The following is a 14297-nucleotide window of genomic DNA, read 5'->3' on the forward strand; positions in this document are numbered from 1 at the left end:
GTTATACTATGATATATTTACAATTTGGTTAGATTTTTTTAAAAATATTTTTTGGGGTCTTTTCTCCTTTAAACTTTGAGTTTGACCTTCATGTTTGACCTAAGTAAAATTTTTTTTTAATCCAAAATGGCTGAAATTGCGCATTACAAACACGAATTTATCTGTTAAAGTAGTGAAAGCCAAAAAAAAAAATCGATTGTCTCCGAGCTTCTCTCATTTTAAGTAGATCAGAACATTTTTAGAACTTTCCCTTCTAACTCTACTTTATCAAATAATATTTAAGATTTAATTAAATTCAAAGATTTGTTTTTTCAAATTTAAAATAAAATTTTCTAATGGTTTACATCTTTAAATTAATTATTTTTATATGCTTTAAAGTATTTAAATAATTTTTTTTTGTAAATTAAATAATTCAAAATCAGATAACGGCCGTTAAAATTGTTCTTAACGGTCGTTAAGTAGCGGCCGAATTTGATTGGTTGAAATTAAATTCAAAATTAACCAATAGTAACAGATAAATTTCAATACAATGATAACGTTTAGATTAATTATAATTTAATAATTATTTTNTTTATTTTTTTGTTCAATACACAAGTTATATAACACGTTAACAAGTTGAATTCTATCCTCTAAAGATTGGTTAACTAACTTTTGGGACACCCTTTACATTTCGGCACGTACAGAAATCATTATGCTTACACTAGAAACGTAAAATGTAAATTTTTAAAGAGTATTTTTTTTTTTTAATTTAAAAGTTATATTAATTAACACCAATAAAACTAATAGATAAGTCATATTCTGTAATTAAATTATTTCTAATCTGAATAAAAAATAGAAATTACTCACTCTTCTGCCGCTTTGACACTAACTGGATCATATAAATATTGAATTTCAAAGTCTCCTAACGAGTTTGTACCTTTCGAACTTAATAATTTGGTAATGACCATAACGTCGAGTGTTATTTCTTTATTGGGTATTTGATTCAGAATATCCTTTTCTTCTAAAGGTCTCTAGAATTTAAAAATGCCGCGATTTAAACCTAAATTTAATTTAATGATAATTAAAATTAATGATATATTAAATATACCTTATCTTTAGGTGGTTCCCCTGTTAATAATGAAGGATAATTGGGAGGAAATGCGTATTCATCGTATTGCTGAAAATTCGCTGCGGCGTGTCCTATGCTACAAGTCGATATAATTGAAGAAATTGTTAAAATAACATGTTCGTAATTTGTAAATTTTCCATTTTCGTCACCAGGAACACCCTAAAACGTCAAATTTTCGTGTAATTTTATTAATAAGTCGTATTAATTTGCATGCGAGCGCGTCGCGTCGCGTCGCGCGGAGTATTCGCTAACTCGTTCTCAACAATATAATAGTTTTTTTAAATATGTTCTTCTGCTTATATAATAAAATATTACACGAAATATATATCGTGAATACATATTTAAAACCTATAGAAGTTATATAAATATTTAAGTGACGAAAAAAAAAGAATTAATGTAACTTATTAAATCTAAAGCGACGCGCCGGCGCGCGCTAGAAGGTTTTTAAGATAAATGATAAGTCACGATTTTATTCATTTTTCTACAAATCTGTTTAAGTTATCTTAATAAAAATTCTTCAAACTATAAAAGTGATTTATAAAATTATAATTCTACATAAAAATTTTAACAAATTTGCAATATTTATAATCAAATTCTTATAAAATAATAAAAACAATATATTAAATAATTTCCATTTATCTTTAAGGAAATTTTAATATATAATAAATTGCTTAAATTTCAGATAAAAATAATAATTCTTTTCGCCTAACCTTAATTCCTACGCCGCCCGAACACCTCTCCTTTACCAATTCCTCCCTCCACTCTTGAAGCTCATAATCTTCAATAATACTGTCTTCATCTTCTAAAAATTCAAAAAAATTAATAAATTTAATTATAAAAAGGGCTTAAAATACCCTTATAAACACGATTACTTACCATAAAAATGATGTACAACTTTAGTTACATATCTTTTAATGGCATACCACATGGCAAGAGCATCATCCCTGTAAGGATAATTAGGAAAAGTGTCGGGATTATCCACCTAAATATTATTTTAGAATAAAAATAAATTAGAATGAAATCATTTAAATATTATTTTATTAAGTAAATAAGCGTTACTAACTTCTCTTATCTTAAAATTATTTGGTAATATTCCATCAACATCCATCCTCCACCTGTCTAACCTACGCTCATTAAAACATGACACCATGATTCATTAGTTAATTTATAATATAATTATTGAACTCATTTATCACAGCTTATGCTATTTACCCCTTTATGATCAATTGAAACATCCCATCTCTTCCTATAGTCATAGTTTTATCAACCCATCCGTTAACAGAGATCAACTTGGACAATCCCCGACTGCAATTTTAAAAATAAAAAAATAAATAATTAATTAATATTTATTTAACCGTAACGAAAAGTTGGATTATTATCGGGCTACATTACGGCTAATTAATAATCGTGAAATACTAAGTAATTTGGCTACAAATAAGCGCCATCTCGTGATGACTTTAACAATTAGGAATGAATTAATTTTTTTTTTGGTTTCTTCTAGCCAAATTGCTTAGTATTTGATTTTTTAATTAGCCATAATATAGCCCAATAAGAATCCTGCCGTTCGCTTAGTTGTATCGGGATATATTTACAATTAAAGAATAATTTAAATTATATTCAATGTTAAAGAGTTATTATTAAAAATAATGACTCATAATATCCTATATTTTATCAAATAAATTTCATTTAAATTCCTTTCACTCCTAATTTTATCAGGAAATCATCAAGAAATCTTAATTTTTCAGGAAACGTAGATCCGTTATAATTACAAATTTCATCATTCACGCGCTTAGACGTTTACCCCCTTTTTTTTCCTTTTTGATTATTCTAAATGAATTCAGACAAATAATATAAAGTATATATAATATACTAGGTACTAAGGTATCTAGGAATTAAGAATATGACTACTGCTCAAGACATATTCAGGAGGGACGAAGGCTCTTACTATAAAGTAACAAACAAAACTGATTACTTTGATATCAAGGGAGTGCTGCAATATTATAAGCACCCCTTGGATACGCCCCATTATATATAGGCTAATCTTGCTTATTAAACAAATGTTAACTAAATTGAGTACGTTTCGCAGACATACAAAAGCTATTCATTCATTGTACAGTACAAACGTCTACAAGCATGAGTATGTAAGTAATCAACAGTCACATGAATATTTAAATCTTACATAAATTTTTGTATAAAAAAATTATTTAAATCCTGTTTAAAATATCACAAAACCGGTATTTCAATAGAATTTTCAGAATCGATTTTCTGTGAAAACAATTCTTTCGCAACGACTACGCAGAAAAATAACATTTTAGAATAGATTTTGCTTTCGATATCGAACACTCATTGATCTTTAAAACAAAAAAAAAAAAAAATCAATTAAAATCGAATAAATTTTATAAATTTCTTCTCTAGCGTTAAGGTTGGCCAAAAGTCAGTTAACCGACTTCTTAGAAACTTTACAATTTATTTTTTTGTTCAATACACAAGTTATATAACACGTTAACAAGTTGAATTCTATCCTCTAAAGATTGGTTAACTAACTTTTGGGACACCCTTTACATTTCGGCACGTACAGAAATCATTATGCTTACACTAGAAACGTAAAATGTAAATTTTTAAAGAGTATTTTTTTTTTTTTAATTTAAAAGTTATATTAATTAACACCAATAAAACTAATAGATAAGTCATATTCTGTAATTAAATTATTTCTAATCTGAATAAAAAATAGAAATTACTCACTCTTCTGCCGCTTTGACACTAACTGGATCATATAAATATTGAATTTCAAAGTCTCCTAACGAGTTTGTACCTTTCGAACTTAATAATTTGGTAATGACCATAACGTCGAGTGTTATTTCTTTATTGGGTATTTGATTCAGAATATCCTTTTCTTCTAAAGGTCTCTAGAATTTAAAAATGCCGCGATTTAAACCTAAATTTAATTTAATGATAATTAAAATTAATGATATATTAAATATACCTTATCTTTAGGTGGTTCCCCTGTTAATAATGAAGGATAATTGGGAGGAAATGCGTATTCATCGTATTGCTGAAAATTCGCTGCGGCGTGTCCTATGCTACAAGTCGATATAATTGAAGAAATTGTTAAAATAACATGTTCGTAATTTGTAAATTTTCCATTTTCGTCACCAGGAACACCCTAAAACGTCAAATTTTCGTGTAATTTTATTAATAAGTCGTATTAATTTGCATGCGAGCGCGTCGCGTCGCGTCGCGCGGAGTATTCGCTAACTCGTTCTCAACAATATAATAGTTTTTTTAAATATGTTCTTCTGCTTATATAATAAAATATTACACGAAATATATATCGTGAATACATATTTAAAACCTATAGAAGTTATATAAATATTTAAGTGACGAAAAAAAAAGAATTAATGTAACTTATTAAATCTAAAGCGACGCGCCGGCGCGCGCTAGAAGGTTTTTAAGATAAATGATAAGTCACGATTTTATTCATTTTTCTNGGAAGCAAGTCACTCTGTACTTTATCAAGTAGGCTTGTGTTTCTTCATAGTTGACAACTAGAAGTTCCATTATTTTATATATATATTTTTTTTTTAAATAATTTTCTCAAGTATCTACAATACTTTCCAGCCCTGTAATAGGGGAGAAGAGATAGATGCACAGTACATTTATCACTTTCCCAGAAAATGTGTTGAATGTAGTATTTTCCTTTTGTATATCCACAGGCAACGATAACAAAGACATGGCAAGACATTGCCTTGGGGCCTCAATCCAAAGGGAGTTTCAGAAAGACTAAATCAATTTATTGGCCATAATAAAAATACTTACAGAAACAGTTAAATAGTGAAATAGTGTTTTATTAGTTTATCCTTTAATTTTCACCATTTTCATTTAGGTGCGGAGAGAAAATTAAATACCTCTTTAATTAATTTAAAATGCGCCATTTTGCAATTGTAGAAAATAACTTATCGCCCTTATCCATTGGATGGGATAATTTTATATTAAATAAGTGTAATTAGTAATAAATTATGTGCATTTATAATGGCGTTTACTATGTACTTTGTGGTGTAAAATACTTTAATATAGTTAATAATAATGTAGAGTATGAGGAAGAGAATGAGAAAGAGGAGGAAAGATTCTAGTAGGGTATCTTCTCTCTTCTTTCATCCCTTGAGTAGGCTCTACCCTCTAGTCTCGATTTTTATCTATTCCCAGTCTGGACCGGAAGTCACGTGCATTTTTAAAATTAAAATATTATTAAAAACTGCAGCCCAGTCACAATAATTAATCTATTATTATCTCTTATCCATGTTTAAGGCACCTCTTTGTCATAAAAATACGTGAACTTTTTATCACTTCTCTAACGTGTTTTTACATTAAAGAATTAAATTTTGGAGCATTTGAGACAAATATTTTGGGACCCTGGATCTAGGGATCCTATCAAAAGGGCCTACTAATTACCTCTCTAACTTGGCCTGATCCTGTATATACTTATTGACCTTACGTTGTTCAACAAAATTATAAACAAATTTATGATGTTATTAGTCATAAGAGAGATGTAATTTTATAAGATTTCATTGTAGATTTAACGGGCGATAACTGATTTTCCTCATACAATTGTTTATTACAGGACGAACTAATAATTAAGACTCATAAACATTGGTGGGTTCGAGCCTGACCAACGGGATGGAGATTTGCGGTTTTCTTTACATGTCTAAAGCCTAAATAAGGGACAGTTTTCCAGTCCCCGTTGACAGATCGCGTTGCCATACCCCACCAAATCAAAGGTTTATGAAGAAAATCCATTCACAAGTGTATTCATATCAACTTTAAAACGTTATATCGAGGTTTGACTATATATCCCAATGTATAAAATAATCAGTAGGAATAACAATATTCTCGCAGACACCCCACACGAAGGCCCCTTATAATTACTTCTAAATTTTCTAATTAGTTCTAAATTTATATTCTAAATGTTGTCTGTAACTTGCGGGTTCGCTTCCTGGAGAAGATACATTTGTGTATTCTTTACAAAAATTCTATAATATATAAAAATTTTACAAAGGAATTGCTCACATGGATCTCTTATGGAGTGACATAGGATATTTAAGCTAAATGAATCTTTATTAAATATAATACTTTAAGGAGCAGAAGGGAGGATAAAATTAAGGATAAAAGAGTACATACAAAAAAAAAAAAGCAATTGAAAAAGACTAAAAACATAAATTTCATAGGGAATTTATACGAATTTCATCGCTTCAGAAACGTTTATTTAAATAAATATTCTCGTGAAACTTAATTAAATTTCCAACAAATATTTAAAATATACAAAATATGAAAGAAAGCAAAGTACTGTACTTTTCAACGTGTAAACAGCGAAGGAAGGATGATGTAATGCTAAGTGCCTGAGGCTAAAAATTAAAATTATCCAACCTTGTATCACGTAAATAAATAAAACACGATCATTCAATAAAAAAAATAAAATAAAAAAATCATAATAATAATAATAATAATAATTAGAATTAGAATTTATGCTATTTTTATTTTTAAAAAAGGAAATATATTTTTTAAACAATTATTTTTAGGAATTTTATCTTTATTTATTGTAAATATCACTTTAAAAATTCGATTTTGTTTTAATAATATTTATATAAAGTCATGGTAAGAGTTACTACGTCACTTATTTTTCTATATTTTTCACTTATTGATTTTTAGTTAAGCCGGATTCTTTCAACGTAGCACTATATTTAAACTTAATTCAGATTTATAACAAAATGATATCGAGTTATAGCAATTTATTTCTATCTGTAATATTATAAATATCACTTAAAATAGAACTATTGTACGGTATCGAGTATAAATAAGTTAACAAATAAGTATCAATAACAAACAAGGCCCCTATTAATGGCTGGCTTTGCACAAACTGCTTTAGGGTCTTACGTTTTAAATTTATTATTGTTTGATGAGCAGAAAGTATTTCAGGCCAAGCAAGTATATACCTTGAATATACATAAAAATTTATGAATATTGTAACGTTTAATCTATAATTAAGAAGTTTGTATGTTAACTGTACATTTAAATGAACGAAATTACCGCAAAATTATTGACAGTTACCTTATAAGAATTACTCCATTAAGGGTCAATGAGAATACTTATTACTATAATTTGTATTAGAATAGTAGAATAATACGGTTTAAAAGATCAGCTCCAGAGTTTTTCGGGTACACGAGCAAACATGGAAATTAGAAAATGGGAAAGTAGGGAACTTTATCGTTATGGGTACAAAAAGGCTTAAATGGTATGTGCAGGTACAGTTAAGTACAAGGATAAGCATAGTCCTTAATTATGTACTTATGAAAAGACGAAATAAAAAATCTAACAGAAGTTACGGCAAGTATAAATACTGGGTGGCCCAAAAGTCAGTTAACAATGTTCTGTTTTTGTAATTGCTTCATAGCTAGCAATTTGTGAAAATATGCCAAAGTATTATAAACAAGAACAACCATTTAAATAAGAGAGCAATTTAGATTTATAATTGTTAACTGACTTTTGCACCATTTTGTATATAAGTAAATAGTATTATAAACATTGGTATTAATACAAATAATAATCCTAATTCGAATTTAAATAATTTCAAAACGATATATTTATAAACATGAAATAATTTAGAATAATAATAATAATAAATTGAAGATGCTTATTTTCAGACTGAATATTCTTGGAACAACTTAACATGTCTGGCGAATATTTTTTATTATTATTATTCAGAAACCAGTTGGAAATGTAGAATATTATTATTATTATTTCTTTTTTATAATATAAAACATTCCATAACGATTAAACATTTTCAAAATATCCACTAAAAATGTTTGAAAAATAAAACTTGTAGATCAAATTTTATAGCATATTATTTATTTATATTATTTATTTTCACATTTTTGTTCTTTATTTTTATTCCAAACGGCAGAATGACTCTCAAGAAAACAATTTTAATAATTCTTCAATATTTAAAATAAATTTTCTAAGTACTTTAAAAAATAAATAAATATATATATAAATAAACTTAATTAATATTATTAAGCGGCCATATTTTTGAAAATCTTCATGCTTGAAAACATAAAAATAAGAAAGGAAAAAAAAAATCATCTCCTGTTGTAGGCCTGAATGTATGACGCAGTCGGGGATGGTTTAAATTGATTTGGCCGATAGGCTCAATACATTTTAAAAATATCCACCCCCCGTACCTATGAATAATTTTGTTTAAAAGTCACAGATGATACTATGAAGTAATTTGGTCGCCTCCCCTATAGGGATTTATAAATAAAATATTGCCTGGAGTCTTACGGGTAGGATAACAAAATATACTAGTTTTATATCCAAGAGAGACTGTCAATAATGGAAACTCTATTTACAACAATTTCTGAAACTTTTCTTTCTTTTTTTTTTTTAAATAATAAGTTTCTAAATCAGCATAAAATTAATAATTAAAGATTTACTTCGTGTAAAATGAAGGGCGTGAATCTATAATATTCCTGCTGTAGTATTCATTTAAACGCGTGACTTCTCTTGAAATATTAAAATGAAACTTGTTTCTTATTCTTCAGGTTTCTTTTACGTACTACAAGGCCATTTTTAAGTAGTACTTCTACGTTTACATTGATAAATATCTTGTACGACAGGAAATTATAGTAAAATTCAAATGTTGTAATATTCAAATACAGTAAAACCTGTTTAAAATGAAATGATAACCTGCCTAAACGGAAATAATTCTTCGAAACGGAGCGATATTCTATATGTAACCTGTTTAAAATGGAAACCTGTCATACCGGAAAAAAAATATTCAGTACCGTGAGATGCAGGTTATATTGTATATTTAAATAAATATTTTACTGTATTAAAATATTTAAAATTTATTAAAAGAGAAACTCAAAAACACCATTTTTTTCACACGCTTTCATGACTAAAATCAAAATGTCTGAAGGTTACTTTTTAGAAATTTTAGAAAATTTACAAAAACTCGCATTTATAAAGATTAAAATAATAATAATTTTTTTAATTAAGTATTTTTTAAATCAAAAGTTTTAACATTTTATTCGAATTTTCTTCACACCAATTTAGTAACTGTTAACTGTCACTGGCGTCGCTGTAAGCAACGTTTTATAAATATGCAAATTAATTAGAACGTCCCCTGGTGGATGAAATAATTATCAAAATTGAAGAGTAAAATATGTAAATAAAATTTTATATTAAAACGAGAAAATATCGTAATATAAAATAAATAAATAAATAAATAAAATAGCAAAAATTCAGTGAGACTTTGAAAAACTAAATTGAAAAGACGATAAATTAATCTAGTTACTATTTCTTTATATTCAAAAATATTTTAAAAATTAATATTTTATATAACTCAGTCCTTCACGACTTAATAAAATTTTTATGTATTTCAAACAGATGTAAAAGGTAACGCTTTCTGTGTATTGAATTATTAATTAAATTATTAATTTAACATTAAATAAATTAATCTTACATTTTAGCTAATTATATTTTTAATTTGTCATCGAATTTTATACATTTTTTTTTCCATATAAAAAAGAATAATATAGTGAAGCGTAAGTGCTTACCAGGGCGTGGAGTATATGCATTTAATCATGAATAAAATAGCTGTTATTTAAATATAAAATATTTTTACATAATTATTAACCGTTGAAGCGCTCTGTCTTCATAATTCTGATGCGTTAACGTTTACCTAACATGCGTGCCAAATTCTTGAATACAAAACCATACGCGAATGCCATTGTTTTATGTCGCAAAATAATTTTAAATAAATTATTTAAAGTTGTATTTCAACTTTGCAAACCGTGATTTTATTCAATATATTGATTGTTTTACATTCGTGTAATGTTTTGTCGTGAAACTTAACCTTTTTAATGATCGGCACCCCTTTGAATCGCAAAACACGGTCTCGCACCTCTTTGAAAATTATGATCATGATGGAAAAGGTACAGAGGATAGTAGTAAGAGTTCTGCTTATCGTGGACTCTGAGAGTACCCAGTATGTCGAGTTGAATTTATATAGCATAAGACAGCTTTAAAGTTTATATTATACATCTAAAGTTTAAAAACTTATTGTTATCACTCGCATCCTCCAAAGGTGCAGCATCCTAGTTAATAAAACACTGTTTTAAATTAATATATCATTTACTAAAAGATTGCCATTATCTTTAAACTAGTAAAACAACTTATGAACATGTTTATAAGATGCTCCTCATACACAGAAACACGAGATTTTTATCTGTATTTGATGGCGAAGAATAAAGCATGATTGTAAGATTCTAACTTATACAGAAAATGTCATACATGCTAATTTAAAAAAATGTGTATAATATTAAAAAGATTAAACTACAGTTTATTTTAATTAAAAGTCAGAACTTAATATATTTTTATTTATTTTTTTTAAAGAAACAGTGCAACAAGTCGCGACATGGATTTTGCTCTGTATCTCAGGTGGTGATTCGCAATGAAATACTTATAAGACTTTCCTTATAAACAACAAGAGTAACAACGTAAGTATTTGTGTTTACTTTCGAACAACTTTTCTAGGGGTTTAAATTGAAAAAGTAAAAAAATTCCAAGTAAAACCAATACCCCAACAACTTCAAAACTTGAATTTTCTTGCTGCACGTAATAAATAATTCATAAGTTGACCCCAGTAGAAGAAATAAGGAAAAAGTATATAAAAATAAATTAAAAATACTTACAGGATTATCCGGTTTCGGATCCTGAAATAATTGTATAGCAATTGGTAGAAGATCATTATCTTTATTCAAATAAAAGAGAGCAATTGGTGAACATATCTGTAAATTAAAAAAAAAATCATCAATAAATAAATATAAAATATATCCATTTTATGCGTTTAAATATTTTAAAAAATAATATATTTTTATCACAATTTAGGCACCATTTTAGTATCTTTAACCCGATAAGATACAATCAAAATAATACTTTAACATGGCATCCTTCTTGACCAGTAATGGACGATTACAGAAGAAAAATGCATAAAATATAAAGTTTAAATTAAAATATTGCAATGTAATTACTTACTTTTTAATATATTTATATATAATTGATAATAACATAATTAATTTTAGGGGAATTAACTGTAATTAACCTAACTTATATTTAGTAATTTTCAGAAGATGGCGCTACCATACTTGTACTGTACTGTACTACAAAACACGGTATTGATCGCTTTGTTTTCTTAATGTAATTGTAAATCATTTTCTTTAATTATTTATGAATATTTAATTTTTATATCAATGAATTTATCTTGAATATTGAAACAAAATTGAATCTTATAGCTTTAATATTATAAATTATTAAATATAGTATAAACTGGAAGATAATTGCTCCAGGACATTCCATTTTATCTAAATTTAATACACTGTGCTGTGTTTTCTTACGATTTTGAGATTTATACGAATTTCAAATTATAAGAAACCACTTCGCAATTCACTCCACTCGTATTTCATTACTTTTTTTTCAATTTATGGACACTTAATTAAAATTTTGGGATTTATATAAACCTCAAAACACTGTGCAATGGCTGCTTTGAAGGGTTGGTTTGTCTATAATGTTAGTAGGGGATAATGTATTCTTTTCTTTCTTTTATTGTGTTGCATTGAGGAGTGGTTTCTTATAATTTCAGGGTTTATACTGTTTAAACCTTAAAATCATAAGTAATCATTCTATAGCTTCTAGAATGGCACATATAATCCTGCATTTTTGGCATACAAAATTCATTGTATTGTACATTCTTAATTTTTATCTGTAAGTATATTTGATATACCTCATTACAATAGGTAAACACAGTTTCATTTCTCTTATAATTTTTCTAAATTAAAGACAAATGAAACATTCCTCATTATGGAACAAGATGGCGACCGTTTCAATTTAAACTACACATAAATTAAACTGTAATTAAGCTTTCATTTCACTCATAATTTTACAAGATTCAGCTAAGAATTTTATTATGTCTTTAGAATAAAATAATAATAATAATAAAAAAGAAACCATTATAAATATTTATATATATTCACTTTCATTACTGAGTTTTCATTGAATTATTTTATAAATATTCAATGAATATTCCGGCATCACTCAACTTTATATAAGCAGCATCTTCAAACATATCATAAAGCAACATTACGTAACTTCAACATGCATAAAATATAGAACATGTGGAGTGAAATTATCACATAAAAATATAACTTGTCTTAAAGCATCAACTAAAATTATAAAATAACATTTATACTATAAATAGTAATAATAAATGCATTAATCTATTTAATGTAGCTATATAAAACTTTTATGACTTCTATGATACATGATTCTAAATCTTTGAAGTACATGACTTCTTAACAAAATGTTTATCTATAGAAATTAAATATTGAATAAGTTTTCTATTAATAATAATAATAATTCTTACCATAAATTATATTTAATTGGAATTTTTATTATTAGAAAATATCCAACTTTATAATCAAAATATTTCTTCCCTCTCAACCTGTTTATCATTGAATGAAGAACAGGTTGAGATGGAAAAACTGATAATTAAATTAGCATTATAATTAACTCTTATATTTAATTATTCTATTAAATACAGTAAAACCTGTGTAAACCGGAATCGCACGGTATTTAAATATTTTTCATGTTTCCGCTTTAAACAGGTTATTATTATTATTTTTAGCAGAAAATCGGTCCGTTTCGAAGATTTTTCCCGTTTAGGCAGGTTTCCGTTTTAGACAGGTTTTGCTGTATAATAAAATTTTATAATGGTTTCTATATTTAAAAAGTACTGTACTTTTACAGGGCAGAATACGCTTGGCGCCGCGCCGCGTCGCGTCGCGAATCGCTTGAAACACGAAAAATTAATTAATGTTCAATACTTATTATTTTATTTATAATAAAATTACGAAAAAATATAAAAATTTATGATTTTGAAAGCTGTAAATTTTTTTTTAATTTAATATATTTTTTTGGGAGAAAATAAATTAGATAAAACATTAATGTTCTAAGCGATGCGGCGTAAGTCCCTATCCGTATGAAAAATGAATGAAAGATTGAGTAAAATCATCATCATCATTATCATTACAACCTTTAAATTACTGAGTAAAATTTAGAATTAACTTTTATAAATTATTTTACTGTTATTAAATAAGAATTGCTTCGTTTACTTGTAAACAATAAAATTACTCTAACTTATTCGCTTCGCGCGAGCGCATCGCCCATCCGTTTACGGAAGAAAAAATAAATAAATAAATAAAACTAATAATTTTATTAAAAATAAAACAGAAAATGTTTTTTTTTAAAATTATAACTTATTAATATTACAAATCTCATTTGAATATTTATTATATATTTAATAAATAAAAGCCGTATACGCCGAATAAGTTGGAGAGTGCGTAACGCGACGCGACGCGACGCGCACAAAATTGATTATAATTCTCGAGTGATAAAATTAATATAAATATACTAATAATGACAAAGGCAACTTACTATCCTGCTATTCCTGCAACTAATTCCTTGGAGGATCTCCAGATCGATTATGTAAATCCTTTTCTTTTCTATAGCCTCTTGTAGAGTCATGGTTTCCAAAAATGGCTCCACCATGTGATTTTCAAGAGGAAATCTGTAAAGAAATTGATAATTTCATATTAAATTAAAGAATATTAAGATTGATTCTGTTAAGTCAATTCATCGTTATATATATATATATATATATATACATACAAAATATATATATATTTTATTCTTCATATTTGGATACAGATATGTCTCCTTGTATATAAATTTGTTGAAGTCATATCAGAGACCTTCCAGCTCATGTTCACAGCTTTGGGGTATCGAGGACAGGCCCATGGCGGCGGGAATGTGGCAGCTGCCACTGTTTGTACATACATTTTTGGACTCCCCCGTTGGGTCTTTTTGGCCTCTGAGTAAAAGCAGCATTGCTGAGCACACAGTTTCAATATGCTGACTTCCCGGCGGTACAGCGGGCATTGCGGTGAGATGACACTGTGATCCCCTTGCACCAGATGCAGCGTTGACTGGTCTTAGCGCAGAGGGCCGGGTCCTCCCCTCACCGATCACAGCATCGGTGCCCCCGGCAAGTCTTCGCCGAGTGCCCGAAAGACAGGCAGCA

General features: G+C 27.5%; 1 protein-coding gene across 1 annotated transcript in view; it reads right to left on the reverse strand.

Moving 5' to 3' along the window:
- Positions 1 to 586: 586 nt before the first annotated feature.
- The window catches only part of LOC111636558 (allene oxide synthase-lipoxygenase protein-like), a 34029-nt gene continuing 20318 nt past the window's right edge, over positions 587 to 14297 (reverse strand). Inside the window, exons 6-15 of the mRNA XM_023381838.1 lie at positions 13652 to 13784; positions 10742 to 10950; positions 4092 to 4188; positions 3851 to 4014; positions 2321 to 2413; positions 2172 to 2232; positions 1985 to 2090; positions 1819 to 1910; positions 1088 to 1267; positions 587 to 1010 (exon numbers count right to left, since the gene is read on the reverse strand). Coding sequence (XP_023237606.1) covers positions 843 to 1010; positions 1088 to 1267; positions 1819 to 1910; positions 1985 to 2090; positions 2172 to 2232; positions 2321 to 2413; positions 3851 to 4014; positions 4092 to 4188; positions 10742 to 10950; positions 13652 to 13784 — 1303 coding nt within the window. The 3' untranslated portion in view covers positions 587 to 842. The remainder of the gene's footprint in view (positions 1011 to 1087; positions 1268 to 1818; positions 1911 to 1984; positions 2091 to 2171; positions 2233 to 2320; positions 2414 to 3850; positions 4015 to 4091; positions 4189 to 10741; positions 10951 to 13651; positions 13785 to 14297) is intronic.

This window comes from Centruroides sculpturatus, unplaced genomic scaffold (assembly GCF_000671375.1).
Source record: "Centruroides sculpturatus isolate CEXI.00-Female unplaced genomic scaffold, Cexi_2.0 scaffold999, whole genome shotgun sequence".
In the NCBI taxonomy this organism is placed as follows: domain Eukaryota; kingdom Metazoa; phylum Arthropoda; class Arachnida; order Scorpiones; family Buthidae; genus Centruroides; species Centruroides sculpturatus.